The sequence below is a fragment of the Mustela lutreola genome, chromosome 11 (assembly GCF_030435805.1).
Source record: "Mustela lutreola isolate mMusLut2 chromosome 11, mMusLut2.pri, whole genome shotgun sequence".
Classification (NCBI taxonomy): domain Eukaryota; kingdom Metazoa; phylum Chordata; class Mammalia; order Carnivora; family Mustelidae; genus Mustela; species Mustela lutreola.
Window position 1 is genome coordinate 64,126,789 of NC_081300.1, and position 27,836 is coordinate 64,154,624.

The window sequence follows — 27,836 nt, forward strand, 5'->3', positions numbered from 1 at the left end:
AATTCCTTCAGCTTTTGCCTAAGAAAGTATTTCTCCATTTTTGAAGGATACTTTCACTGAATACAAAATCCTAGGTTTGGTGGTATTTTGTTTGTTTGTTTTCTTTCAATATGTTTGTTTTTTTTTAAAGATTTTATTTATTTATTCGACAGAGAGAGATCACAAGTAGGCAGAGAGGAAGGCAGAGAGAGAGGAGGAAGCAGGCTCCCTGCTGAGCAGAGAGCCCGATGCGGGACTCGATCCCAGGACCTGAGCCGAAGGCAGTGGCTTAACCCACTGAGCCACCCAGGCGCCCTCTTTCAATATGTTTAACAGAAATAGTGTGAAGGGACACCCTTGCCTTGTTCCTGACTTTGGGGAAACACATAGCTTCTCATCATTAATAATGTTACCTCTAGGTTTTGTTGGTTTTTTTTTTTTGGTCATTTAATTGTAGTATAGTTGACACACACCTGTGTTTTTGTAGACATTCTTTGTCAAATTGGGAAAGTCCCCTTTATTCCTACTTTGCTGAGATTTTATGAGCAAAGGTGTTGGATTTTGCCATATGCTTCTTCTGCATCTATTGGTATGATCATGTGATTTTTCTTCTTTAGTTTGTTGATATGATGGATTACATTGATTTCCTAATGTTGAACCAGTCTTGCATACCTGAAATAAATCCTATCTGGTCATGGAGTGTAATACTATTTTAATTTTTTAAAGATTTTTTAAAGTAATCTCTACATTTAATGTGGGACTCGAACTTAACAACCCTGAGATCAAGAGCCACATGCCCCACCGACCAAGCCAGACAGGCTCCCCTATAATTCTTCTTATATGTTGTTGGATTTTTTCTTTTTTTTTTCTAATATTTGTTGAACATTTCTGCACTTACGGTCATGAAAGATAGCTTTTTTTCTTGCAACATCTTTGCCTGATTTTGGTACATTAGGGTAATGCTGGCCTCATAGAATCAGGTGTGTTCCCTCTGAAGAGGCTGTAGAGAAATCATTTCTTCCTTTAATTGTATGTGTCTGATGCAATCATGCACCAAAGGGTAGGTATTACCTGAATGAGATGAAAATTTACATCCACAGGAAAATGTGCAGACGGTTTACAGCGGCTTTATACATAATTCCCCCAGAGGAAACCACCAAGATGCCCTTTATAGGTGAATGGGTAAACAAACTGTGGGATGCCTATACAATGTAGCATTATTCCAAGATGAAAAGAAATGTGCTGTCATAAACACAGAGGAGAGGGTGGTTACCAAGGGCTGGGGGGTGGGAGAGAGGGGGAGATGCTGGTCAAAGGGTCCAAGCCTTCACTTATAAGATGAATGACTTCTGGGGATGCATGGTGCCTGTAGTTAGTGATACTGTGCTGTATACTTGAAATTTGCTGAGTAGATCTTAAGTGTTGTCATTACACATACACAGAGAAACTGTGAAGTGATGGATGTGTTAACAGGGTAGTGGTGATCATCCCTTGAAGCACATGTATTTTGAATTATCATGTTGTACATCTCTTTTTTTTCATGTTGTACATCTTAAATATATACAATTTTACTTGTCAATTGTATCTCAATAAAGTTGGAGGAAAAATGAGCTATCAAGCTATAAACTGACATGAAGTGGGCTTAAACACAACATTGCTACATGGAAGAGGCCAATCTGAAAAGGCTACACTCTTTATATTTCCAATTACATGACATTCTGGAAAAGGCAAACGTATAGAGACAACAGAGCAAAAGGGTCTGTGGCTGCCCGTGGTGAGGGGCGGGGCTGGTACTAGGAGCTCTGCCGGCTAGCTGCTCAGTTATTCTGCCATTCTTAAACTACTAAAAACAATGAAGTCTACTAAAAAAGAAAAAAAATAAGGATATGAGCCAAAAGGGGCTGAGTGGCCCAAATTGGTGGAGAGGAGCTCTTGGGAGATGCGGGGGGTCAGGAAGTGACTAAGCTGTTTTGAGAACCACCAGTGAGAGACAGGGTGTCCCAAGATCCAAGAGAATTCTGGCAGGGTAAGTTGACTGCTTTCTGGATTTAATGCATGTATTAGAGTCCTGGGGAGAAAAAAGGAGTCATAAACACACAACTCAAGGTCTACTTTATGCACAGAGTAAACGTAAGAAACCAGCAATGGGAAGAACTAAATTGATTTTTGGGGGACAGAATGTTCTGGAATTCTCAGCACCTGTCTGCAGCTCCCCCCCTCCCCCAGGCACAGATAGGGCATCTTCCACACCATGTTTTCTAACTGTAATAATTGCCCTTCTCCAACTGCCAGACTAACACAAAGTATTAAACCTCTTGGTACCTGTCAACTGCTTTTTAGAAATCCCTGTGTGCCAGGAGTGCTACCTGAATCTGGGGGGCAGTGGGACCGACAGCCCAAGTGGTGGGGTGCTTCATGGAAGGGGCTTCATCTCTCTGCTCTGGGGCCTTGGGCCTGTGCTCCAACACTGCCAATTCACCCTCAAGGCTGTGGAGGGCAGAGCCCAGAAGGGTGTGGGGTCAGATGGAGGCAGGGACGTGGTACAGAAGACCAGGGCTGAGGGGGTACCCTTGGGGGCCCCTGATGAAGCCTCCAGACCCAGACACAGATACCTGTTACCTCCAAGGAAAAACAAAACACAAAGCCAGACCAGGAAAAGACAAAGAAAGGAAAGGGGAGGGAGAGAGCTCTTGTGGAAGCTGCTGTAGGCATGGGACACACCTTTCCTCCAGAGTCCTGGGGGCCACTAGGAGGCAGTGACTGCCATCCCAATCTCACCAGCAGACTGACGCCCCCATGGCCTTGGCTGAAGGCCCTCTGCCACTTGGCAGTGGAGCTGAGTTTAGGACTCGACCTGCCAGGGGCCCCTCAGGAGGTGGGGTGCATGTCTGCTTCCCCTTCAGGAGCTACTCCATGTGCGGTGGGTGGGGGATGGGGGGAGACCTGTGTTCTCCCATCCCAGGTGAGGCATGCAACCTTGATGAGGGCATGTTCTTATATCAAGATAGGAGCTTGCACAGGCACACCAACTCGTCTGCAGCATGTGGGAAACATGCACAACACGGGGTCTAAGGGGGTGCCAGGGCCGGCTTGGTGGGCTCCCTACAGCCCCAGGTCAGTGCAGCTGCACTCCACTCCACACTTGTGGGAGAGAATCAGCCATCAAATAGTATCTCCAGTGTTTGCCGGGCATGCCCGTCTCATGGCCACAGCTGAGAAAGGAGGACGTCTGCCTCGTTCTTGCAGACTGAACTGAATTAAATTGGACAGAATTCAACCAGGGCCAGCCCCGCCCCTCCTGTGTGGCAACCCAGTTGAGGGTCCTGGGAGTGGCCGCAGAATGAATGCACAGGCCCCCTCTGCCTTCATCTGTGAGGAAAAAAAGGCAGGACAGGTCAAAGCATCCTGTTTCCTCGTCTGCCATGACATCATCTGCCTTTTTCATCCTTCTTTCAGTAAAATACTTGGTCTCATCTGCTCATCACTGACAGTAGCAACGTCTTTTTGGAGGATGAACTGAGAGCCTGGGCACTCCTGTGACTTCTCCTGGTCCTGAGTTCCCTGCTGGGGACCATCCTGGCCTTCTGGGGGCCCGAGTTGCACACACTGTCCCCATGGTACCATCCAGTTCTAATGTGCCTCCATTTCATGCTCAAAAACACTTGGGGCTAATGCAGCTGCCTTTGCACACTTTATAATCTAGCAGGACGGTGCCTCTCATTCCTGTTCTCTTTTAAGCACTTATTAAGTCTGTAGTTTTAACTATTCATTTAATGCCTGTCTTCCCTGCCACAGATGGTGCCACGAGGGCAGCTCTGCGAGCTTTGCCTCCTGCTGCCTTACAAGCTCATCTTTCTTACCTACTGCCCCATCCAACCTCATCTGTTTTTCTCCACTGGTCTGCATTTCTCTGCACTTTCAAACCAGGGGGACCTCGCCACACCTACTCGCGGGTTCCTCCTGCCAGGGACTCCCAAGCTGCTGGCCCACTGGGCAAGTGCTAACAGTCACGTGGGGTCCTGTTCCACCTCTTCAATGATGCCCTTCCGTGGCACTTGCTCTGCTCTCCAGTGCCTCTGAGTGTTCTCTGATTCCTCTCTGGTGTAAGCGTGATGCCACCCCTGGGAGGCGCTGGGCTGTCCCACCCTTGCTTATTCACAGCAGGCAGATTTTACGGATTTCATGAAAGGGCTCTGGTGATTAAAATATTTAAAAATCACTGCTGTGTGGGATGTGTGCACACAGCAAAGACTTTCAAAAGCAATTAAAAACGCAATTCCTTGCAAGAAGTCAACCTTGGCTCCTTGGAGCGGCTCCTGCCTCCCCTTCCTGGGCCTTGCACTAGTGCGGTCCGGTCCTCCTTCCCTGGCAGCTGGCGCCATCATGGAAAGCCTACATCTTCTAGCCTCTAGAGTCTGCTGGCTCCCCAAGAACAGGATATTTTAGTGTGGAAGTCACTTTGGGAAGGAAGCAAAGGCACTCTCTAGAGTTTAGAAGGGGAATAAAAAGGGGGCCTGGATTTCTGGGAGTGGTCAAGAGGGCCACCGGTCCCTGACTCTCCAAGGTGGTTTCTGCCAGCTTGGTGACACTTTGTGAGTAGAAGGCCAGCTCATGTGCCCACACCACCAGTCTGCAGCAGACATCCTGCGAGTGCCGGGGCCTGGAAGCCTTGGCCCTGGCGTCCCATGTGCTCCAGGTCACTGCACATCCCCTCGCCCCTTCTCCCACCACAGATGTGCCCTCCCAGTCCTCCCACCATTTCCACAGCTGACAATAGGCTTTGTTACCTCTTGGTCTTACTAAATACGGCACAATGGCTTCCCTGTTCCTCTGACCAAGAAATTAAAAAGGAAAAGCATCTCTACACCCAAGACGTGAGGGGACTTGCGCTCCATTCCCTCCCACACTTCCCCCAGCCTCCTTGGGTCTGTCTTGCCCTGGCACTGCACAACAGACTTACGGGCATCACCTCAACCAGGCCTCCAGGGACACGCATTCCTCTCATTTCTGCTTCTCATACTGGCTCTTTCTTATTCTCAAGAGACCCTGTTTCCCACTTCGCCTAAAAAACACCTGTCATGGGGCACAACCTCATTCCACATCCTCCTCTCTACCTTTTCTTCAAAGGACCTTTGTCTTCAGCTTTCCTTGGTGCCAGACTCCGAGAGAGCGAGCCCCCTGTGCCACGTCCACCTTGACACCCCCACCCCCCACCCCGTTCCCTGGCCCTCAGGCCTGTGAGGCCCAGTAACACTGTCCCCTCTCTGGGTCGGTCTCCTCAGATTCAAATGTGGTTAAGCCCATCGTTGATGAAAACCTTCCCTTGACTACCTCCCCGTGGACACCCCCAATCTCTGTCCTTCCTCCACACTTGGGGCTTCAGGGAGGTCTGCACCTGCCTCTACGTGCTGTTACCCCGTGACCTGGGCTTGGCTTCTGCTCTCCCAAGAGAAGAGCAGTGTGGTCACTGGTCAACTCTGAACATTCTGGTTCTGATTAAATACAGAGAACCAACCAAGATCTGAGTCTATACTGCCAACTGGAATGGCTGCACCACTGCCAAGACAAGGAGCTCATCATAATTAATGTGTAAAAAGAAGATTATTAATTCCTTGTGCTGAAGGAAGATGATCATTACAATTGATTTCCACAGCATTTGGGAGACAATAGTGTTGATCTCTCAAAGGGAAAGTTAATGCAATAATTCCATGAATGTTTCAAATACCGATCAATTTAGGTGAGATCAGTTCATTTCCCTGAAAAAATGTTCACACGGTCCTCCCCACTCAGATGAATAGAAAGCAGGTAGTTAACAGATGTCTTAGTGCTACCTTACAACAAATAAATAAAAACAAATAAATATATAAAGCATTTTGAAAGATCTACTATTTACTTTCTTTTGAGGTACTGAGCTAGAAACTTAAAATGTATTTGTATAATCTTTATGACATACCAAGTTCCACTTTCCAGTCGAAGGTCTGAGTGTACAACAGGCTGAAGCAGAGAACAGCACAATGGCCCAAAGCCAGCTGCAGTTATCAGCAGATGGTGGGTTTTGAACCCACATGTATGGGCCCAAGTTTGTGCTCTTTCTATACCACCAAACCAAAACATTGTCCAGTATTTCTGTTCTGTAAGTCATTGCACGATGCCCAGTATTGAGAAGGACCAAATGTCCAAGAGTCCCTAATACATTCTTGCTATCTTGGTCTGAAAAAAGAGGCGGCCAAGGACACCTGCCTCGGCAGCAGTGGTGCTGAAGTTTAGGAAGATGAGAAGAGACGCACATGGGCACCGTGTCTGAATTCCCAGCACTGCCTTCTTCCCCATTCTACAGCCAAGCATCTGAAGAACAATCTGGAAAACCTGATGGAGCACTAAAATCCCACTGGCCTTCAGAGTACCAGCATATGGTTCTATCACTGGTTACTATAAGCAAAGTCAAATTACAAACACACTCATTTGGGAAGCACTGTAATAAAGGATTAGACGACTTCTTATGTTCACATATGAAATTCCAATTAAGCTATACATGCGCAGTACTATGTTATTTTGGTAACACAGGGACACAATTTAATGATTCTAATTTTTTTTTGTAGTTTTTTTTTTTTACAAGTCAGGTGCCATAAACATTCAAATAATCCATCTTTTAAAAAGTACGTTTACAACATCAAAAGAATTAAGATGAAATATAAACCTTTCTACTTACAATTTTTATACAGATTAACCAAATCACAAATACCACAAATAAATGTTAAACTGTAACAATATAATGAATAAACATTCAGATTCTTAATAAAATCTTCCTTTAACATTTGTTTTTAACTTACCATTATACTAAATAATCTATGCAGAGTTTTGGGGTACAATACCAAGAAGGCACCAACAGTACAAAGCAGATACAAAGCAGTTTCAGAACTTTCTCGAGTGCTCTACACGGATGAACGGCACAAAAAAGGCAACAAGCTTTAGGTAAACCTGGTGCAACCCTAGAGAATTCCCTCTGGATTCCCAGTCATTTCCGATCCATGATGCCGAACTGGCTTACAGTGAGAGAGACCACAGATCTACTGTTACATGCTTCTCATCTGCACTATACGAGTATCATATTTCAAACACCAGCATGACAATTTTAAAGCACAAATGCTTTAAAAATGTATAAGCAAAAAGGATTGCTCAGATTTTCAAAACCACTACATTTACAAAAATATTTCCCTTAAACTTGGGATTGCTCCAAAACATTTACAAATATAAAAGTATTATGGAAGGACCCAAAGCATGTGTGCATATGTGTGTATTAACATACTGTTACCATACTATATAAAAGTTACCAATTTAAAAACCGTATTAACATATAAGCAAATAAAGGTCAAATAGTCTCCTCTAAATGGTTTGAACGTTATGTGGCATGCGGTGTGGGCAGCATACATGTGTGACTCTTTACTTAGACACAACCAGTGATGAGCCACGTGTGGCTCCAAAAGCCAGCAGGACCCTGCACACCCATCACCTATGCCTGCAGCAGCAGGACAGACTGTGAACACACCACGCACTGTGTACTGCACACAAACACAATGGTATTCTTCTACCCATGCATCAAAATGGTCTGCGTGTCTCCCTCAGCTTTGAAGACTTGTGTCAGCACAGAGTCGTCATGAGTTCTCTCAAATCCATTCCACTGGCTTCGTTAGGTATTTTGTTTCACACTAAATGAAAAGACTGGAATGTTTCAATAGGAGTTTTTTGCTTACTTTTTAGACACCAAAAAAGCCATTAGTCTGAAAGCTTATCTGAGCATACTAAAAATGGAGGCATTCAGTATCACCAATAAGGAATCTGGATGATCTAAGCAGTACATTTTTAGAGATGGAAGAAGATTCCAAATGACAAGCCTATCACACATAATAGCTAGTACTTTTCACAGGTACCTTGATTATGACAATTCTCTGACCTGTTAAACCAAGTTTGGCATGATTAATAAGAAGCACACAACTTATGACTACAGTGATTCTAGAATGCAGTTAGTGGTTTCATGCCAATCTGACTCCACAGTACCAGCGAGGGGGATGGAACAGCCTGCAGTCCCCAGGTATTTAGTAACCAAGGCTATGGCTTTCTATTTAGAGGACTGCAGATTAACCTCATAATACTAACATTCCATTTAAAAAGGACAAAGAAATAAGAGTAAGAAAACTGTCAATGCTTCTTTGAAAATGAAAACTGACTCACCAATATATCAAGTAACAGTCAAACCTCTATCCTATCAATGCCGTGCAGACCTTTACATGGCAGCTCTGAGCACGGAGATGAAAATCACGTACTTTAGGGCAAGAATCTAGATGTGGTTCTGATCTCTGAGGCTGCGTCAGCCGTCCTTTGTTCACCTGTGAGGTGTGAACATCAGCACCCTGGCCGGTTGGTGTGGGCCAAGTGATACTGGGCAGTCCTTCCCAGCACTCAGATGGTGCCCAGCAGCATTTCTGGGGCACACGAGAACCAGAGAATGCAACCTGACGTTTGGGCGTCTTCACCATAGTTTGACATATTATTTTAGACCTATGATTTGAGTAAAGGAACATGTCAGAGAGTCGATTCTCTGCTATGCAAAGGGAAACCAGAAATGCCCTCTAAATCATTTTATATAAACCAGTGTTGGGGCAGTTCCCTGGGTGGAAAGAGGAGGCCCCCAAGCATTTCTGCTCCAAGCACAGAGTGGAGCGGACTGTCCATTTGGACACGCTGATCCAGAGGAAATCGACACTGAATATTAACATGAATATGAAGATCGAAGATGTACATTTATTTTCATGAATTACAAGTGCATTTCTGTTCATATTAGCAGGCAGTCTTTATATAACCCATTCTCCATTGCTGTCAAAAACCAAACGAGAAAAAAAGGACAGCTGAGAAATGAAAAGCTAAAAATAGAATTAGTTTTCCTAAGTGATCTGCTGGATAGCATTTCCGTGGGACACAAACTCAGAGGTAACAATAAATTTTTCGTTTCAATCATAGGCATGTGGCACTTGGACAGTCATCTCTGCACAGAAAGCTGTAACAGTCATGCGAGGGTACAGTAATTATTGAACAAGGCAAATTTCTCACCACAGAGAGCAGTGGGGGAGTAAAGAGGAGGCACCGCACTGGGACAGAACACCAAGTCAACGCCACAGTATGCAGTGGCAGGAACAAATACTTAAAGAGATCAGGATAATATGGGCTAGAGCTCCAAACATGACTTAGTGCTAGCTTTTTCTCATGGTCTTAGCTCAGCTGTATCAGAAACATTGGAGAGTACTTGATGACAGAACAGTGCTTCATGTCATGAGCTCATGAAGGCTTTATTACAAATTGTTATATCGTAGGTTGAAAAATGAACTTGAGATGCTGACATGCTGGAGGAGGAAAAAGAATTGTACACTTTCTTATTTAAAGACGCAGGGCTCCTCTCTGCTAAATCCTGAGGCATTGGACGTGGCTACACTGAACGTGGCACGCCGTGTGAAGGAGCTTGGGGGCATGTGTACCCCTGCGTGTGCAGCTCTGCCCTGACATCCAGCTGGCCTGCGGGCTGCTTCTCCACACGCCTTCCTTAGTGCCCTGCTCCAGTGTCCATCTCTCACTAAATCCCGAGTGCAGCTGCCACTTTCAATCTTTCTGTGTAAGCCTTGCAAACAGTACTGCAGATAACACATCTGGGTGAGTGTTTTACCTCTATGAATAGTGTGAGAAACCACAGTAAATCTAGACAGTGAAGTTGCTGGGTGCAGTACTTCTTTCTTTTATTTAGAAAAATGAGTTTTCTAAAAGCTGGGCAAACAGCACAAACCTTAAATATGCTAGTGACTAACATGATATGAGGAAAGACACGGGCAAGTGCCCCCAAAGGTTCCCGAGATGGGAGCACCTGCTGCAGGCTGCAAAGACATCCCAGGTGTTTCCACATGCTCCTGCTCCGGGGAAACGCTGATGGTGAAAAGGTGAAGTGCAAATAAAGGGCTGTCACTGACTTAAAGTGCCCTAGGTAGTAGCCTTCCCTATCATAAAGTGAGAGGCCAGTGACGAGAGCCAATTTGGAAAGAACTATCTCTGGTGTGACTGCATGGGTCAGCAGGGCGGCACATAAGGATTCAGGAGAGGGAGGAACCACTGCATCTTTCAAACCAGAAAGCGATTAGTGACTAAAGCAACGGTAAGCAGTAGGTGCACTGAAAGTACATACTGCCACAGGTCACCAGTGGGTGACACACACAGGGATGCCAGGAACAGTTCTCTGGACTGAAGGAATTCTTTGAAAGCATAAAAGCCACAACTACCAGAAACCGCCCCTCCGAACGGCTCAAAGGAGTCAAGGTGGGTAAGCCGAGACGGGCTGGAGACAGGACCGGGGTCAAGAACTGGGAAGAACAACACCGATGTCTGAGCATGTCCAGTCCTCTGAGCCCTTGTCCTATTGAAAAACAAACAAACAAACAAGCCTATGAGTTAAGAATGACCCACATTAAAACAACATTAGCAGCAATATTAGGAAAATGGAGAAGTGAAAAGAATGTACCAACATTACGAAAACTGGAAAAATGGGAAGCAGAGGGGGAAGGTCATTTCACCTGGAACCACGAGGGCGCGCGCATCACAGGGCAGCTCTGAAGGACTGGGCTCGGCCTCCAGTCTGCAGGCGCCTCTCCCTGGGCACCTCAGAGGAGGTTCCCTATTTCTGTGAAATAGGGAACACACGCACTCATGCACACTTGCAGCTTGGCAGACTTCAGTGTTCCTCAGGTGCCTTTTATTAACTACGGTATCCACCACTCCAATGGTCAAAACCAGAATCTGAAGGTCTTTGTAAAGAACACATATTTGGGGGGGGGTCCTTGGGTGGCTCAGGTCATGGTACCAGTGTCCTGGGATCAAGTTGCACATTGGGCTCCCTGCTCAGTGGGAACCCTGCTTCTCCCTCTCCCATTGTCCCTGCTTATGTTCCCTCTCTCGCTGTGTCTCTCTGTCAAATAAATAAATAAAAATCTTTATAAAAAAAAAAGAAAAAGAAAAAGAAAAAGAAGGAACATACATTTGGGAGGTCCCTGGGTGGCTTAGTCAGTTAAGCGTCTGACTTAGGCTCAGGTGGTGATCTTGGGATCCTGGGACTGAGCCCCAGGTCAGGCTCCCTGTCAGCAGGGAGTCTGCTTCTCCCTGTCCCTCAGCCCCTCCCTCTGATTGTAGTCTCTTGCTCACGCTCTCTCGCAAATAAATAAAATCTCGGGGGAAAAAACCCCACACATTTGGGGAGCCTGCATGGCTCAGTTGGTTGAGTGTCCAACTCTTGATTTTGGCTCACGATCTCAGGGTTATGAGATCAAGCCCCACATCGGGCTCCATGCTAGGCATGGAGCCTGCTTAAGACTCTTTCCTTCTCCCTCTCTCCGTGCCCTTCTGAACACACACACACACACACACACACACACACACACACACACACGCAAAACATTCATCTGTGACCTCTTTTTCTTTTTCAATCTCTACACCCAATGTGGGACTCAAACCTGCACCCTGAGATCAAGAGTCACACGCTCCACTGACTGAACCAGCCAGGCACTCCTGCTACCTCCCCTTCTTACCAGGTCTCTTTCCCTCTCTGGATGTCCAGTTAGGACAGAATCAACCACACAGTGCCAAGCGTGTTGTTGTAACAGTCAAGTTCCCTACAACTGCAACAAAGCAGGACAAGCAAAATGAAGTACTGGCTGGAAGTGTGAGGTTGGTGGGCTTGGATTCTGGTGAGGCAGGGAGCCATGGCATGGTTCCCAGGAGCAGCAGATAGTTCTGATCACGTAGGTCTGGGGTGATCTGACAGCTGTGGCCCCACCAGTCCTGAAGGACAGCTCCCTGAGAGACAGCAGGTGGCATCCTGCAGACAAGTCTTCACTCATTCTCTAGACTTGACAGGACCCACCTGCAAGAGGTCTACTAGAAGTGTCACACCATCAAAGTACAAGAAGCACACCTTCCCCCCTTCATTATGGTAATATCTCTATTTTACATGAAGAGATTATATTACAAATCAAATCTACTCTAACCCTTTATAGGCTAATAGTTTTCAAGGGTGAGCATCAGAATCCTCTGCAGAGCTTGTTAAAACACAGACTGTTGGGGGGCAAGGCACAGATGGATCACACTTCTGAGAACCACTGCCTAAGGCATCCATATGTAATGAATTAGGTTCATCCAGAGGTTTCCATTGGTTTTGCATCACACTGTGGAGAAGTGAAACACTACTACTCCAATCACGTTGTGTTCTTGGCTCTGATGAGGAAGTCTGCTTGAGATGGCTGGAGGGTAACGTAAGTGTGTCAAAATGCAAACAAAATAGATCTTCCCTTTGGAGAGACCCTTACTGTTGTGAAATGTCTGCTAGTATGATCTAGCAGAATGTCACTTTGGTATTTCACAATGCACTTTCAGGCAAAATGGGAGTTCATCTACCACTCAGGAGTCAGGGCAGGAAGAATGATTGTTATAACCCAACTCTCTGACAAGGAGATGGACTCAGAGATGGGAAATGACCTCCCTCTAGAGATACGCTCTTCTGAACTGCAGCCAAATCTACTGTCTGGGAGAAATTAATCGGTCTGAGAAAATTCACCAACAGGCAGAAGAGGAAGGAAGTTAGGCACCTACCTTCACCAGCCTCTAGCAAGAGGAGGCTTGTCACAAAGTTAACCACAGACATATTTTTTAACTTTTCACTGGACACATTATCTAAAACTGACCCACTTAAACGAAATATAATGAACACCCCCGATCATTTCAGACCACTGAGGGCATCAGTAAAGCCTGTGCTGAGTCAAGGAGGGGACACGTGGGGCTTTTCCTGGAGTAGGCTTTGCTATCCCCTCCCGCAAAGGTGATCCCATGGCTGTACTCTGAGGTCCTGTGTGGGCACGTTTTCTAGTTCTTTCCTATGTGGCTGGGCAGTCAACATCACCTTTCTTTAAAGTCCCTGTATGTTCCAGCACCTGTACCTCCCTGACACTCCAGTTTGTAGCATCTAATCTCACTGTTGCAGGCTGGGAACTCAGTAACATTGTGGTATAGTATTGTGAATGAGCTCCTCAGCCTTTTCCAGAGCACAGAACTACTACTCCAAGGCAGCATACTGAACTTAGAAGAAAATGGGATTTCCGAGACCAAAGACCCAGAGCTGCCTAACTTTGCCAACAGTGTATAATCTTCAGCAAAATGCTTAAACACGTGCAATCTTCAGTTTCCTCAGTCATAAACATGGGCTGTATACTGACTTCAGTCAATGTTGCTGTGAGCAACAAAATAAAATGTTTGTGAAAGAACCTGGCCCAGAATTTAATGAGTGCCCCCAGCTCCACCTTCCTCTGGATTTACTTTTATATTCTAATGACTAAATTATAAGCCAATCTAGATGTTGGGACCTCCTTGGAAATGCATTAAGAAAGAAGTAAGATAGACTGACAGGCAGATGGAAGAACAGATGAACAGATATGGGAGAAAACGGGTTTCTATTGTAAAACTCAACTTTTCAAAATAGTTAAAAATTGTAATTTAAGAAACACTGGGTAACTAGATCTATAGAGATGATCATTTTGTGATGTATAAAAATCAAATCAGGGGCACCTGGATAGCTCAGTGGGTTAAGCCTCTGCCTTTGGCTCAGGTCATGATCTCAGGGGTCTGGAATCGAGCCCTGCATCAGGGCTCTCTGCTCAACGGGGAGCCTGCTTGCCCACCTCTCTCTCTGCCTGCTTCTCTGCCTACTTGTGATCTCTGTTAAATAAATGAATGAAAATCTTAAAAAAAAAAAAAAGTCAAATCATTATGCTGTACACCTGAAGCTAATATGTCAATTATGATTCAGTAACAAAAAGTTGGGGGAAAAAAGTCAGGCTATAATCATGTACCGTGGCCAAAGTGAACTAAACACAGAGTGACTGTCTTTGCCACCCCTTCCCTGGTAACAAGCCCTAATCCTGGACTCTCATAAAGTGGGGTGGACACTGGCAGCCGCTGTGGTCTCCGTCAGGAGACATCAGGCCAGCAGTTGCGCCCTGAAGCCCTAGGAGCACATTTGCCTTTGTCTCGTTCTCCCGTGGCAGCTGCACTGCCCTCCTCCTCCAGCAGCTGCACCAGTAGTCCCAAGGGTACCTTGCTCTCTGGGTCACCCAACATCCTTAGTGCCCTAGAATCACCTTCCTGATGCTTCAGAAACTGAAGAGGCCTATGAGAGAGAGGCGGGCTCCTTGGTAAGCCTGGGCTTCAGCTTCCCATGCAGACCTGACTCCCCAGCCCCACACTGCCAAGCACCAACCTCCTTCCTGGCATTCTCTCTCACACTAAAAATATGTGTGGCAGTTCTGTTTGTCTTTGTCCCCTACTAAACCGTGTGCTCCTTCGGGGCCAGGTTTAGGTTTGCTCTGCTCCCTAGAGAGTCTAACATGTGCCTGTCCCAGAAGAAGTATGCAGTATGTGTGAGCTTATCAAGAAAAAGATGGAGGGGCACCTGGGTGGCTCAGTTGGTTGAGCAACTGCCTTCGGCTCAGGTCATGATCCCGGACTTCCAGGATCGAGTCCCGCATCGGGCTCCCAGCTCCTTGGGGAGTCTGCTTCTCCCTCTGACCTTCTCCTCTCTCATGCTCTCTCTCACTCATTCTCCCTCAAATAAATAAATAAAATCTTAAAAAAAAAAAAAAAAAAAAAAAAAAGAAAAAGATGGAGAAAAACAGAGGCCACCAACGGACTTCAGGAAAATGAGCTGTTAAAAGGATTGTGAAGAAAGAAAAGCAACCGAAGTAGCTCGGCTCAATATTCTAGGCCAGGGGTCAGAAAACCTGTACTTGTAAAGGGCCAGATAAAACTTTATTTCCAAAACCCTGATGCAGCTGATCTGACCTTGTGCAGACACAGGGAAACAAGCTCTGGGAGAGACAGGACCCTTTCCACTGTGAGCACCAAAGCAAAGGGACCAGGATGGAGAACCCAAGGAGACTCAAGTAGTCAAAGCGGTTGGGTCCTGGGGTCTGACTTTTTGTCAGTGAGTGACCCTGCATATCATTATACATAAATACTTTAATAGACTCTAACATCATGGGGTATGAAAGGATAAATGAATCCAAGCCTTGCTAGACTCTGTCCTCCTCAGCCTCTTCCTCATCCCAAAGGGCTTATTTATCAGCTTGTTCCTAATGTCCTACAAGCTGGTGCTTCTTCCACACTTCACTTTGAGTTTGTCTTTTAGGACATGTCCAGTGTCAGGTGCTAGGGTCAGTAAATCTGGAGTCTTTCAGACTTTGCATTTCCTCCACTCTGCCGAACACCACTTCTCGCCTCCACAGCCCTCGTCCAAGCCTCTAGCCCTCTGGTCTGGAAGCTCACAGATTCATTTTGAGCTCTTCTCCCACCCAGTCTTCTCCTCCAACCCTTCATGCTTAGATACCAGACTTCTTTTTTTTTTTTTTTAAGATTTTATTTATTTATTTGACAGACAGATCACAAGTGGGCAGAGAGGCAGGCAAAGACAGAGAGAGGGGGGGAAGCAGGCTCCCCGCTGAGCAGAGAGCCTGATTCGGGGCTCGATCCCAGGACCCTGGGATCATGACCTGAGTTAAAGGCAGAGGCTTTAACCCACTGAGCCACCCAGGCACCCTAAAGTCACCAGACTTCTGAAAACCCCATTTTTTCTCCTCCACACTAGAAGAGTGTACTCTCTACTGGTTCCCAGCCTTACTCTGCCTGATGATGGTTTCCTCGGCCCCCTGAGGCTGAGCTGGCTATGTCAGTCCTCAATTCTCTCTACCCTTCCTTTGTCTTCTGTCCTTAATGACAGGGCTGGGAGACTGTCAACTGTACTGCTGGACTTCACTGGTGACTGGCTTCTGATGAGATTCTGCCAAAGGCCGGCAATGCAGGAAAAGCTAGGTTTCCTTTTTTCTGCTTCTTAGTGACACACGACTTTTGAGGAGAAGGGAGGCTCCTGGTTTCATAGGCACTGGATAGTTAACGGCAGCTTCAGGCTGCAGAGGGTGCCCCCATCAGTGGCAGTACAGGCTCCTGACCCCATTCACAGCAATAGTGATGCTCTAACAGCTGCAGTTACAGCAGGTGCCCAGCACCCTAGCTGGGCTGTGTGATGATCAAGGAGCCTGGCTAAAACCGTTTTACTTTTGCTCCTTTAGCTGGAGGCCCCTGGGAACAGCTTCCTGGAGTTACTGCAGGTAACCCCACCCTTTCCTATCCAGCCATTCTAAAGGCCTCTGACCAGTTACACGGTGTCTGTGTGAAACACCCCAAGCAGCTTCTGCTTTTGAGCCTTGCAACTGCCAACCCTCAGCCTGAACCACTGTCTCTAGATCCCAACGTATAAAAACAGAATGGACAGGGCAGAAAGAATGGAGCAGAGACACAGTTCTATCAGACGCATACCGCCACAGAAGCCACTCTTCTCTCGCCACCCTCACGGAGCCTCCCGTTTTGCTGCAAGCAAAGCAGCCATGTAGCTACCAGTCACCAGGCTGTGCATGACCCCGCTGTCCACGGAGAAACACCTCCAGCCTCTCCTGGGCTGCTCTGTCCAAAGCATTTCTCCAGCAAATGCTTCAGGCCTGGTTGTAATTATTGACTTCGCTGCTCATTTCTACAGACTTGAACATTATTCTCACTCCTCCACTCCCTCGAGTTTCCACACTATTCTTTCCCCTCTTTATGGATGTTCTCTAAAATCAAGATCTGCATTTCCTTTTTTTTTAACACAATTTTTTGAAAATCTTACTGATACCACTGCCTTGCTCACCAGACTTTCTGACTTAAGCACAGGAAGTTTCCACATGGAACTCAAGGAAATCTTTCTTTTTAATAACATTTAACTCATATTCTCTCTCCCTCACCAGGATTTATCATGTGGCTAAAGCTCTAGGTACCTGACAAATTTAAGATCTGTATCCCGGCTGGAATCTAGCTGTCTCTTCGAAGATGAGCTCTTTGAGCTTTTCCTTGGGCAGGTCGTCCAGCTCCATGTCAAACTTGAATGGCGCCTCGGCAATGGGCTGTAGGAGAGCACAGGATGGGGAGCAGACAAGGGTGGTTATGGCAGAGGTAATCATGTACTGATCATAATGTCTGTGGCTTACACTCCGAAATGTATACAGCAGCACTGACATCGATGGAAACCAAGAGCTCTGATAAAGCATTTACGCACCCATATCCCACCTACACGCTCCAAAAGGCACACTTTGTATGAACATGTAATAAATGGATGGGGAGCAACTACATCCATTTTGAACATTCTTCTGAATTTATCACTAATACCAAAATCAATTTCAAATTTTTAAGGCACTAGGTGTTGAAGTAACAGAAATTCACTGTTGTGTAGGTGGTAATGATATGTTTATATAATCAAAAGCCAGGCTACTCAAATCAATGTACTTAAATACATTATTTTTATGTGAAAAAATATTATGAAGCCATTAAAAAATGAAGCTGTAAGGAAGATTAATATCAGAGGGAAATGTGCACGTTTGTGTTAAACAACATGAAGCCTATTTTGTTTTTTTTTAAATTTAGATACAGAAATATAAGACCGAGAAGAAAATACTCCAAAATCTTTTTTTTTTTTTAAAGATTTTATTTATTTATTCGACAGAGATCACAAGTAGGCAGAGAGGCAGGCAGAGAGAGAGGAGGAAGCAGGCTCCCCGCTGAGCAGAGAGCCCGATGTGGGACTTGATCCCAGGACCCTGAGATTATGACCTGAGCCGAAGGCAGCGGCTTAACCCACTGGGCCACCCAGGCGCCCCGAAAATACTCCAAAATCTTAATACCTGTGTAACAAGACTACAAAGTGATCTGTGTCATAGTTTTCTGTGAGTTTTCATTTTTATTTTTCAGCACACTCTATAACTAATCAGAAGGCTATTTAAGTACATATTTAAAAAGGGGTGCCTGGGTGGCTCAGTCAGTTAAGAGTCTGCATTCGGCTCAGGTCATGATCTCAGGGTCCTGGGATCGAGCCCAGGAAAGGAGAGTCTCCTTTCCTTCTCCCTCTGCCCCTTTCCCACAACTTGTGTATTTGCTCTCTCTCAAACAAATAAAAAAATCTTAAAAAAAAAAAAAAAAGTACATATTTAAAATGTCTCTGTTAAGGAATTCCCATATATATATATGAAAAAGGAAATCAGTCAATTGCTATTATTTATATTTTGATTTTTAAGTACCCCCAAACTAACATAATGTTCTAGAACTAATCTGATGAGGATTCCAGCTGTCAATCAGTGGATGCCTAGTAGTTACCAGGCAATTCTAAATTTTATCCTTGTAATCCTCAAATCAGGCCTTTAGGGTAAGGAAACATGGGACACCAAACTCTGCACTAAGCACTGGTTTCTTGAAAGGGGGTAGAGAATTCATGTCCATGAAACAAAAACAATACCTAGTTCTCTCTCTCAAGGACAGCTCTATGTGGGGTCACACTTGTGTCCTACATATGCCATCTTTCTGGTCTTCCCAACTCCCTAATTGGGTTTGGGGTACCACCCAGGCTTGCGATTAGGACATGGGAGGCTCACAGGGCTAGTCAGAGCTCCAAACCTTACACTATCCCCTCCTTTCCCATTTATAAAATTAGAGGTATCTTTGCAAGCTGCCCCCAGTATTTCTGAGGGGATGGGGACAGAGATGGAAAGGAACTGGTTAGGAAATACTTTCTCTTTTTGACTTGTTCTTTCTCTTTATCAGTTTTTAGCTTTTATACCTTCTCCTTCCCTCTTCCATTTTCCCCTTTAACACACTCTGCTTGGTTCTCCCCGCTTTTAAAACAAGAGTGTGAAGAAGGCTTGGTTTCTACATGTGAGCCTCAACCAGAAAGACCCAAACTTGGGTATATATTGCATTTTTCTTTATTATTGTCCAGAGAATAAAGCCTCAGAAGAGTCAAAGAGGCCAGGAAACTAGGACTTTCCTGGAGAGAACATGACACACAGTATCTTTACCTGGCTGTCCAGCATGTTCCAGAGGCCTGCCACATCCATCTTTGGACTCATTTCTCACCACAAGAGGCTCTTGTATCCCCATCCCCAAGGAGGCACACCAGACATGAAGTCATCAAGTCACAGTGGGAACTATCCAAGCTGCGCACCCCCCCTTCACTTTGCAATGCCCCTCCCCAAGCAGGCAGTTGGCCTCCTTTCCACCCTCAGGAAGGCACTCTGATTTAGGTTCCTCTTCCTGCCACAAACCATGACAATGGTCTCTAGTCTTGGACCCCTTATCTGTGCTCCCCTTTATTCATCCATTCCTGCAGCCCCATCCCTGCTGCAGGTGGCCTGGAGGAAACTTTCTAAGATAGAAGGGGCTTGGTGGGTGGGGTGGGGAGAGGTTTCAAGCTGTGCTGACAGTACTGCTCCTCAAGGCAGATGATGTGGGCTACTGAGAGGACCAGGGGTGGCACCATATACCTCTTGGGGTCAGTCTAAGTATGATATCTGGGCCCTTCCTGGTTGGGCCTGCTGCTGGCTGATAGATATCCCTGGAGAAGCAGCCAGGAGTATTGGTCTTACCTCATCGCTTGGGTCATAATACTGCTCCAGATACGGATGGGCCAGAGCCTGTTCTACTTCAATCCTCTTGTGAGGGTTGAATGTCAACATTTTGTCCAGTAAATCCAGAGCTACAAAAGAAAGGTTTTGCAGTAGTGAGAAGCCAAAGGAACATTTACTGAATTACTTTCCATTCCCTGCTTAAGTAAACTTGACCGACAAAAAAATGGAACTAAGCATCACCATGGGGAGAACAGCCAACACACTGAGTGACTATTATCTGGGCTTCTGGAGATTATGACCATTTGACAATCACAAATCTAGACTTAGAAAGGTGACATAATCAGCCAAATGCTGAAAATGGAAGACCATAGTTCAAAGTCAATTTTGCCTACAAAACTGAACTTTTCCTAAACCACCATTCTGCTTTGCAGACATCTGAAGGAAAAGTGTTTATATTTCTCTTAAGTCAACTCAAAAGTCCTCTCCGCAATGGCCAATTTATCTTTCAACACATATGGTAGGCCTCTAAGGCCATAGAAGACAATGGTCACTTGTCCTCCTGCGTGGTTTCCGTATGTGTGAAGCACGGGCCCCTTGGCCTACTCTGCAGCTTGACATCTTTCTCCAAGATCCAAAAGGAAGTATTCTCTCTCTTTTAAAGTTTATTTACTGAAGCAATCTCTAATTTCTACACCCAACATGAGGCTCAAAACCATGACTCCTAGATTAAGAGTCACACGCACTTCTGACTGAGCCAGCCAGGCACCCCTAAAGTATTCTCTTGATCTAGTTGGTAGTCAGCAGCTGAACATTTCTTCCCTGTATAGAGTACAGGAACAGAAAGTGTGGGATCAAAAGGACCAAGAGGGAGGGACAGCTAATGAATGGCTTACCCTGGTGGCCTCCATAGCTAGTGTCCATGCACTACTTCAAGCCATGAAGAAAGCCAAAGGTCATGGATGACAGTGGCTGCAACATGGGTTAAGGAAAATATGACCAAACAGTTCCTATATTTAGTATCAGGAGCGGGTTTCAGTGAGAAAGAATACATGCTAGAAAAGATATTACTGCTCTTTAAAAAAATGTGTGCTTTTATTTAATGATGCTCAGAACAGGGTTTCCAATTTAGGTAGCAGGTCCTTTCCTCAAATTGAAGGCTCTTGACAGGGGGTAGGTAAGGAGCTACCCAGCTCTCTTAAGTCCTAGCTTGCAGCTCTGAGGCACCCCTGAAAAACTGAAGAATTCCAAGTAACAAGTCTGATAATCTATTCCAAGTCTGAAAAACTACTAGCAAAATAAAGAATGTTTTCTTTCTTCTTCTTTTTATTTTTAGAGAATGTAGTTATCAATAAAATAAACAAAACCAAAGATGAAAACATTGCCATTTCCTCAACGAAACCTTGTTTCTTACAGTGATAACTTATTAGGTCATTGATCTCATCCATCTGCAAATCAGCACATTATCACTAAGTCCTGAGAAGAATGGAAAAGGAAAATCATTTTAATTATCTACTCACTAAAAACTGTGTTCAATCCTGGAGAGCAGCAGGCCAGTACACAATCTGAATCTGAAGTGCCTAACCGCTGTGTGCCAGGAAGTCAACCTCAGGAGAGCACCGGGAGGCAGAACCTTACTGCCTGAGGTCATTGAAAGAACAGGCATGAGAGGATGTGTGTGCATGTGCACGCGTGTGTGCGTGCCTGCATGTGCACTCAGCTCTGGCTCCTACCTGTGACTTCCCTTGTTGCATGTCACCCATCCAATCTTTAAGACAACTGGGAGATAAATGTGGGACTTGATCCCAGGACCCTGAGATCATTACCTGAGCTGAAGGCAGCTGTTTAACCAACTGAGCCACCCAGGCGCCCAACAGAGTGCATTTCTACAAATAGTATGTTTTCTGTTTTTGCCTCCCTATCATCTTTTCAATACACATGAGTCTACCATAGGAAATTAGGGAACAGTGACATTTTACTTTGTGGGCTAGAGAACTTTTCAGAGCAGAGGAGGCTCTTAGGAATCTAGGAGGCTCTTAGGGTGTTGAATGAAGCACTGTCAGGACCGGAAAGATCTACATCCCCACTGCCATGATGCGAGGTCTCAGGGTCCATGAACAGGCTAGGTTTCAGAGGCGGCTCTCTCCAAAGTCAGGATAGTACAGCACAATGGTCAATAACTCAGGTACCTCTGGCCTTAATGCCAGGCCCCACAGAACCCCAGGCAGATATATGAACACATGACATACCAGTTTTTCAGACTTGTTGCACATTCCAGTCCTACTATCTGTAACCCAGGTGATAAACCTATCCCATCTACTGTTCCCAACCACTGACTGCTCCCCGCTACCATAAAAGAACTGAGACATTCCCCAAGAATTTTAAAAGATTTATTTATTTATAAATTTGAGAGTGTGCGTGCGTGTGCGTCTAGGGGCAGTGGGGGGAAAGACAGAATCCCAAGCGGACTCCACACTTAGCGCAGAGCCTGATGTGGGACTCAATCTCATGACCCTGAAATCATGACCTGAGCCAAAACCAAGAGTCAAACACTTCATCAACTGAGCCATCCAGGAACCTCTCCCCAAGAACTTTCTTGAGGGATTAGAAATCATTTGGCCTTTTGTCCAATTAGACACCATCTGTCAGGAAAAATCCAGGAAGGTCTGACCACAAGTCAAATCTTAACAGCATTATTTCTAAGCCATTGGGGCATACTTTCCCCCTCCAAACCTTGTTGATACTAATAGGGAAGCACTTCAAGGCAGCTGGTATTTGGCAGCTTAAGCAGCTCTAAAATAGACCTTTCGTTCTCTCAAGTTAAATTCTAGGCCCTTAAACCTATAGGCAAAAATCGCAAAGGAAGATAGCTTTTTTCTGCTACTTGAAAAATAACTGGATCTCCAGCTTCCTTTTATTGCTAGTGCTATTTCTGCATTATTCACAGCTACAGAAAGGGAAAAGGAGAGAAACGGGAAGCAGCTGGCAGGTGCTGATCCCACAGTCAGAGTGCCCAGCCTCCCTCCTCCCACGTCACACAGCAATCCACTGGCACCACTCAGATAGCATGAATCATTCTGCCTGTGCATATGCTTCCTTGGATACAGGTTTTATTTCCCCTAAAAGGCTGGAAGTCCCTTCAAGGCTGGGGTTAAATCTGACCACGATCCCTGACTCTCCTTGGTAGCCTCCTAGAACCCCATACCTTCTCTTTAACTTCAGTGGGTACACAGCAACATGACCCTGCTCTGCCCGTCTGGTCCTTCAGCCTTTTTTCTTTCCCATCTCAGCCCAGATCCCGGGGTGAGTCATATGACTGGCTCTCCACAGCATTACTGCGGGTCCATCTCACCTATCCAGCAAAACTCTCATCCAATATCAAGGCTGCAACCTGTCACTCCCATCCTCAGCCTGAATTTCTGAGTAGGGCCAGAGAAAAAGACCTAGCTGTTCAAACTGTGCCACTGCAACAATGCTTCTCAAACTTCCCAGTCTTAGAATCCTGCTCTTAAAACCTACTGATGATTGATCTTAAGAAGCAGTTAGTTCAGTCACAGTTCAAACTGTACAAGCACTTTTCTCTGAGGAAAAACCACTGCAATTGGCATGTGGCAGACATGCTCTATGTGTCTATGTTCTCATTTTGTCACACATAATGTGCACAAAACGTGTGAGAAGGACGAGATTTAATAAAGCAAGTACTTTTTACTGCTCTGTCAGGGACATTCTTAGGTGCAGTTGGCACTGGTTTTTGGCTATTAGGGCATGGCACTGCCACTGCCTTGCCCTGGGTTGAGGTGCTGGCAGTCTTGCTCACCACTGCTTCAGCACCAAGAGTGCAGCTGGCAGCACAGAGAAAGTGTGAGAACACCTTAGTGTTACTGTAAAAATAGTTTTGACCCTATGGACACCCTGAAAGGACTTGTGGAGGACCTCAGAGGTCTAAGGAACACACTACAGAGAACTGTGTATCATACAAACTCAAGATTTTTTTTAAAAGATTTTATTTATTTATTTGACAGAGATCACAGGTAGGCAGAGAGGCAGGCAGAGAGAGAGAGGAAGGGAAGCAGGCTCCCTGCTAAGCAGAGAGCCCGACGCAGGGCTCAATCCCAGGACCCTGGGATCACGACATGAGCTGAAGGCAGAGGCTTTAACCCACTGAGCCACCCAGGCGCCCCCCAAACTCAAGATTTTTAATCTTAACAAGGGCTCCCGATGTTCTGGGGCACCTCTGCTCAGGTGCTTTTCTAGTCTAAGATTCTTCCCAACTCACACAGCTTGAATCATACCCTTCCTGCCCCGTGAACCTCGTTACTCTGTGCAGGTATTACTGAGGGTGCTGAGAAAACAGAGGTCCCCAGGAGCAACCCTCCTGGATGTCCTTCCACCAGATTCACACATGTCCTTACTGCAGAAAGAGGAGACTCTCTCCCTGATCGAAATCAAATCTCCGACTGTGTAGCCCAGCTCCCCCTCATCTGGACCAGTTGTTTCTGTCTGCAATTTCCATTTCAAACTTCCCATTCACACTGAGTGCTTCAACTAGTCTTTTTTTTTTTTTTTTTTTTAAAGACTTATGTGAGAAAGAGGGAGCACATGAGCACAAGCATGCATGAGTTGGAGGAGGGGTGGAGAGGGAGAGAGAATCTCAAGCAGACTCCCAGCTGAGCACGGAGCCTGGCAGTCGGTCTCACGATCCTGAGATCATGACCTAAGCCTAAACCAAGAGTCCCATGCTCAACCAACTGAGCCATGCACGTGCCCCTCAAATACTTTTATCCAGTCACCAATGATCCCTTAGCTGGAAGCCTCTGTTCCATGGAGACTGCTGAGCATGTCCACTTTCTCATGATGCCATTTACTGCTTCTGTGAAATATGCACTAGTTATTTTCTTTGTCCATCATTCTTTCCAGTTTTCAAGAGTTCCTACTTCTATTCCATTGGCCATTGAAGGTTTGTGTTCTCAAGCTCTGAGACATCATTCTTCTTACCCTCTCAACCTCCTGTATGATTCCAAAGCAGACTGATAAATACAACTCTCTGCAGGCAGTAAAAGTATCTAGCTTATGACCCATTCACAACTAATATATGTATTTACAGGTGCAGCAAGAGTCTGGAAGCTCTTCAAACAGGTTATCTGAGAAAAGGAGACAGACTTCTTACACGAACTGCACTTTCTTAATTTCAAAAATAAATAGATGCAAGAAGAAAAGAACTGTTGGCTTTCCTGTCAGGGCCCACTGCCCCTCATTTTCTGTGGAGCTGCGCTTGCCATGGGAAAATCTCAGGCTCACCCACACTTCCTGGTTGTGCCATGAGAATGGTGACAATAGCCTAGCCACATTTCAACTTGATTCCCTTGGCCACAAAGAGTGGTCAGGTATGAGTACAAAGAAGCCGTGAGTCCCACAGTGGAGCCGAAACTATCAGGAAACAGGTCAATGTGACCAGGAGCTGCTGGGTCGCCATCTTGTCACCACAAGAAAAGAGCTAACAATAAAGACATCAGAGAAGAAGGCAAGAGGTCCAGATTTCTTGTCAAAGTGGCTATCCCCTGGAATCCAAACATCACGGAACCTGTCAAGTTATGAGAGCCAGTACAGTCCTCCTTCAGGCCTAAGCCGTTGGCAGTAGGTTCTTATGAAGTGGAACCAAGAAAGCCTTAAACAGCTGACCCTCTAGTCCATAAATGAGTCATCCAAGATCCCATCTCTCAGCACCCACAACCCCATCGCTCAATGTAACACTGAATCTTCTGAAATATTTTTTAGAATTTTTCTCTGCATGTTCTTTTACATAGCTGAGATCATACTTTATATAAAAAATGCTGTATTATTTCCCCAGTAAATACTGTTCATTAATATTTTCCTATGCTATAAAAACTTTGTTAAGAATCACCTTTAGTGACTTTATGATATTCCTTTAAGCAGAGGCAACACAGTTACCTCAACAATTCAATTAACATTTAGCCTTTAGGTGTCCTTAAATTTAATATGCCCAAATCAAAGTCTCAACTGCTACTCTCTAAAACGTTCTTCCTACTTTCCTCACCTCTTTCTTCATGTAAATTGTATTCTTATCCTTTGCTCATTTATTTATCCATTGAGGTCTTAGATTTCTCTCTGTTCTTCAGGCACAACTAATATTAATGATGAGTCCAACATCAATAAACTAATAATTCATGTAACTCTCCCAAATTTACCCTATGAGGTGGGAAATGCAATTTGTTCCAATTTTGAGATGAGGAAATTGTGAGACAGGGAAGTTAAATTACTTGTCCGAAGTCAAAGATTTGAGGTGGTGGGGTCCATTTGAATTCAGGGGCCAATTCTAGAGCACAACCTAAACCACGGTGCTAAGTTGCCTTAACATTAATAGTTTTAGGATAGGGATCCGTCAAATGCTTTTCAATTTGGAACATTTTATACCTATTGCTCACACTTGACCTAGCTAATCTATTTTAAGTCTTAAACCTTATGTGATCAAATCTACTATTTTTCTCTTATGTTTGTTTTCTTGGTTTGTATGTTTTTACAGCCTCGGAAGATAGTCTTTCTCTAAAATACTGAATATGCTAAGTATCGTTGGCTTTTATTTTTTTTTATTTTTTTATTTTTTTTTTTTTTTAAAGATTTTATTTATTTATTTGTCAGAGAGAGTGAGTGAGAGTGAGCACAGGCAGACAGAGTGGAAGGAAGAGTCAGAGGGAGAAGCAGGCTCCCTGCGGAGCAAGGAGCCCGATGTGGGACTCGATCCCAGGACGCCGGGATCATGACCTGAGCCGAAGGCAGCTGCTTAACCAACTGAGCCACCCAGGCGTCCCGTATCGTTGGCTTTTAATGCCATGATTTTTTAAAAATTTTTTTGGAATTCACATTGAAGTATGAGTAATGATTTAAATTCATTTTCTTCCAAACAGTTATTCAACTAGCCCAGTACCATCTGTTGAATAATAATTTCTTCCCCCTCACTGGAGTAATTTTGGAGAGAATCCTAAGCTACACTCCTTTGAAGAAAAATCTACAATACTACTGTTCAAAGGATTCAGCAATCAGAAATTTCTTTTTTTTTTTTTTTTTTTTTAAAGATTTTATTTATTTATTTGACAGAGAGAAATTACAAGTACACTGAGAGGCAGGCAGAGAGAGAGAGAAGGAAGCAGGCTCCCTGCTGAGCAGAGAGCCCGATGCGGGACTCGATCCCAGGACCCTGAGATCATGACCTGAGCCGAAGGCAGCGGCTCAACCCACTGAGCCACCCAGGCGCCCCAACAATCAGAAATTTCTAACAAATATGTGAAAAATATTCAATCTCAGGCTTTTTTTTTTTTTTAATAAACTAAGCTCTACACAAACATAGGGCTTGAATTCACAACCCTAAGATCAAGAGTTGCATGCTCTACTGTCTGAGGCAGCCAGGTGTCCCATCTCAGTCTAATTAAAGAAAACAAATTAAAATGTCACTTCTCCATTTGGTTGGTCCCATGACTGCTGGAACAAAAGATGTACAGAACTCCCAAACTGCCCTCCAGAGAGACTCAACCAATTTACATGCTATCAGCTGTCTCTGAAAACATCTATTTTTTCGCACAGCCTTGACCACATGGTGGGTCATCAAACTTTTTTTTTAGACTTTTTTTAAAAATTTATTTGACAAATAGAGATCACAAGAATGTGGAGAGGCAGACAGAAAAACAGAGGAGGAAGCAGGCTCCTTGCTGAGCAGAGAGTCCGATGTGGGGCTCTATTCCAGGACCCTGAGATCATGACCTGAGCCAAAGGCAGAGGCTTTAACCCACTGAGCCACCCAGGTGCCCTGGTCATCAAACTTTTGATGCTTTCTTCTACTGTTACGAGTGTTTTTTTTTTTTTTTTTTTAAGGGGGGGGGGATTACCGATCTTTCAATGTTCACACCTCATATAATAAAAATGAGTACCTTTTCCCTCATATTTGAGATATTTACATTTCCTTTTTTAAAAACTATCATTAACCGGACTTAAAAGTGCCAGTGTTTCCGCTTCAGAATTTTAGTGTTGTGAGTCCCTGAAGTCTTACATTCATCTACTTACGTCATTTTTGTACAGATTCAGACTATTAGCTCCCTGCAGGCAGGTAATCAGTTTTATTGCTGTTCTAAGTCCAGGGCCTTGGAACCCCAATGGCACAGAACACTCAGATCTATTTATTAAATAATGAATTTATGTATGTTATAGTAAAAAACTAGAAACAACCTGGTGGCAGATTAAATATGGCCAAAAATTCTTTGCAGCTCTTCCCATCAATGGGTGGATTTATTTCTC

The 27,836-nt window shown here is 44.9% G+C and overlaps 1 protein-coding gene across 1 annotated transcript in view; it reads right to left on the minus strand.

The window, feature by feature from the left end:
- Nucleotides 1–6,437: 6,437 nt before the first annotated feature.
- Nucleotides 6,438–27,836, minus strand: part of MAPK1 (mitogen-activated protein kinase 1) — a 108,240-nt gene continuing 86,841 nt past the window's right edge. The window contains exons 7-9 of the mRNA XM_059140546.1: nucleotides 19,554–19,663; nucleotides 16,920–17,045; nucleotides 6,438–10,429 (exon numbers count right to left, since the gene is read on the minus strand). Of these exons, the coding sequence (XP_058996529.1) occupies nucleotides 16,929–17,045; nucleotides 19,554–19,663 (227 nt within the window). The 3' untranslated portion in view covers nucleotides 6,438–10,429; nucleotides 16,920–16,928. The remainder of the gene's footprint in view (nucleotides 10,430–16,919; nucleotides 17,046–19,553; nucleotides 19,664–27,836) is intronic.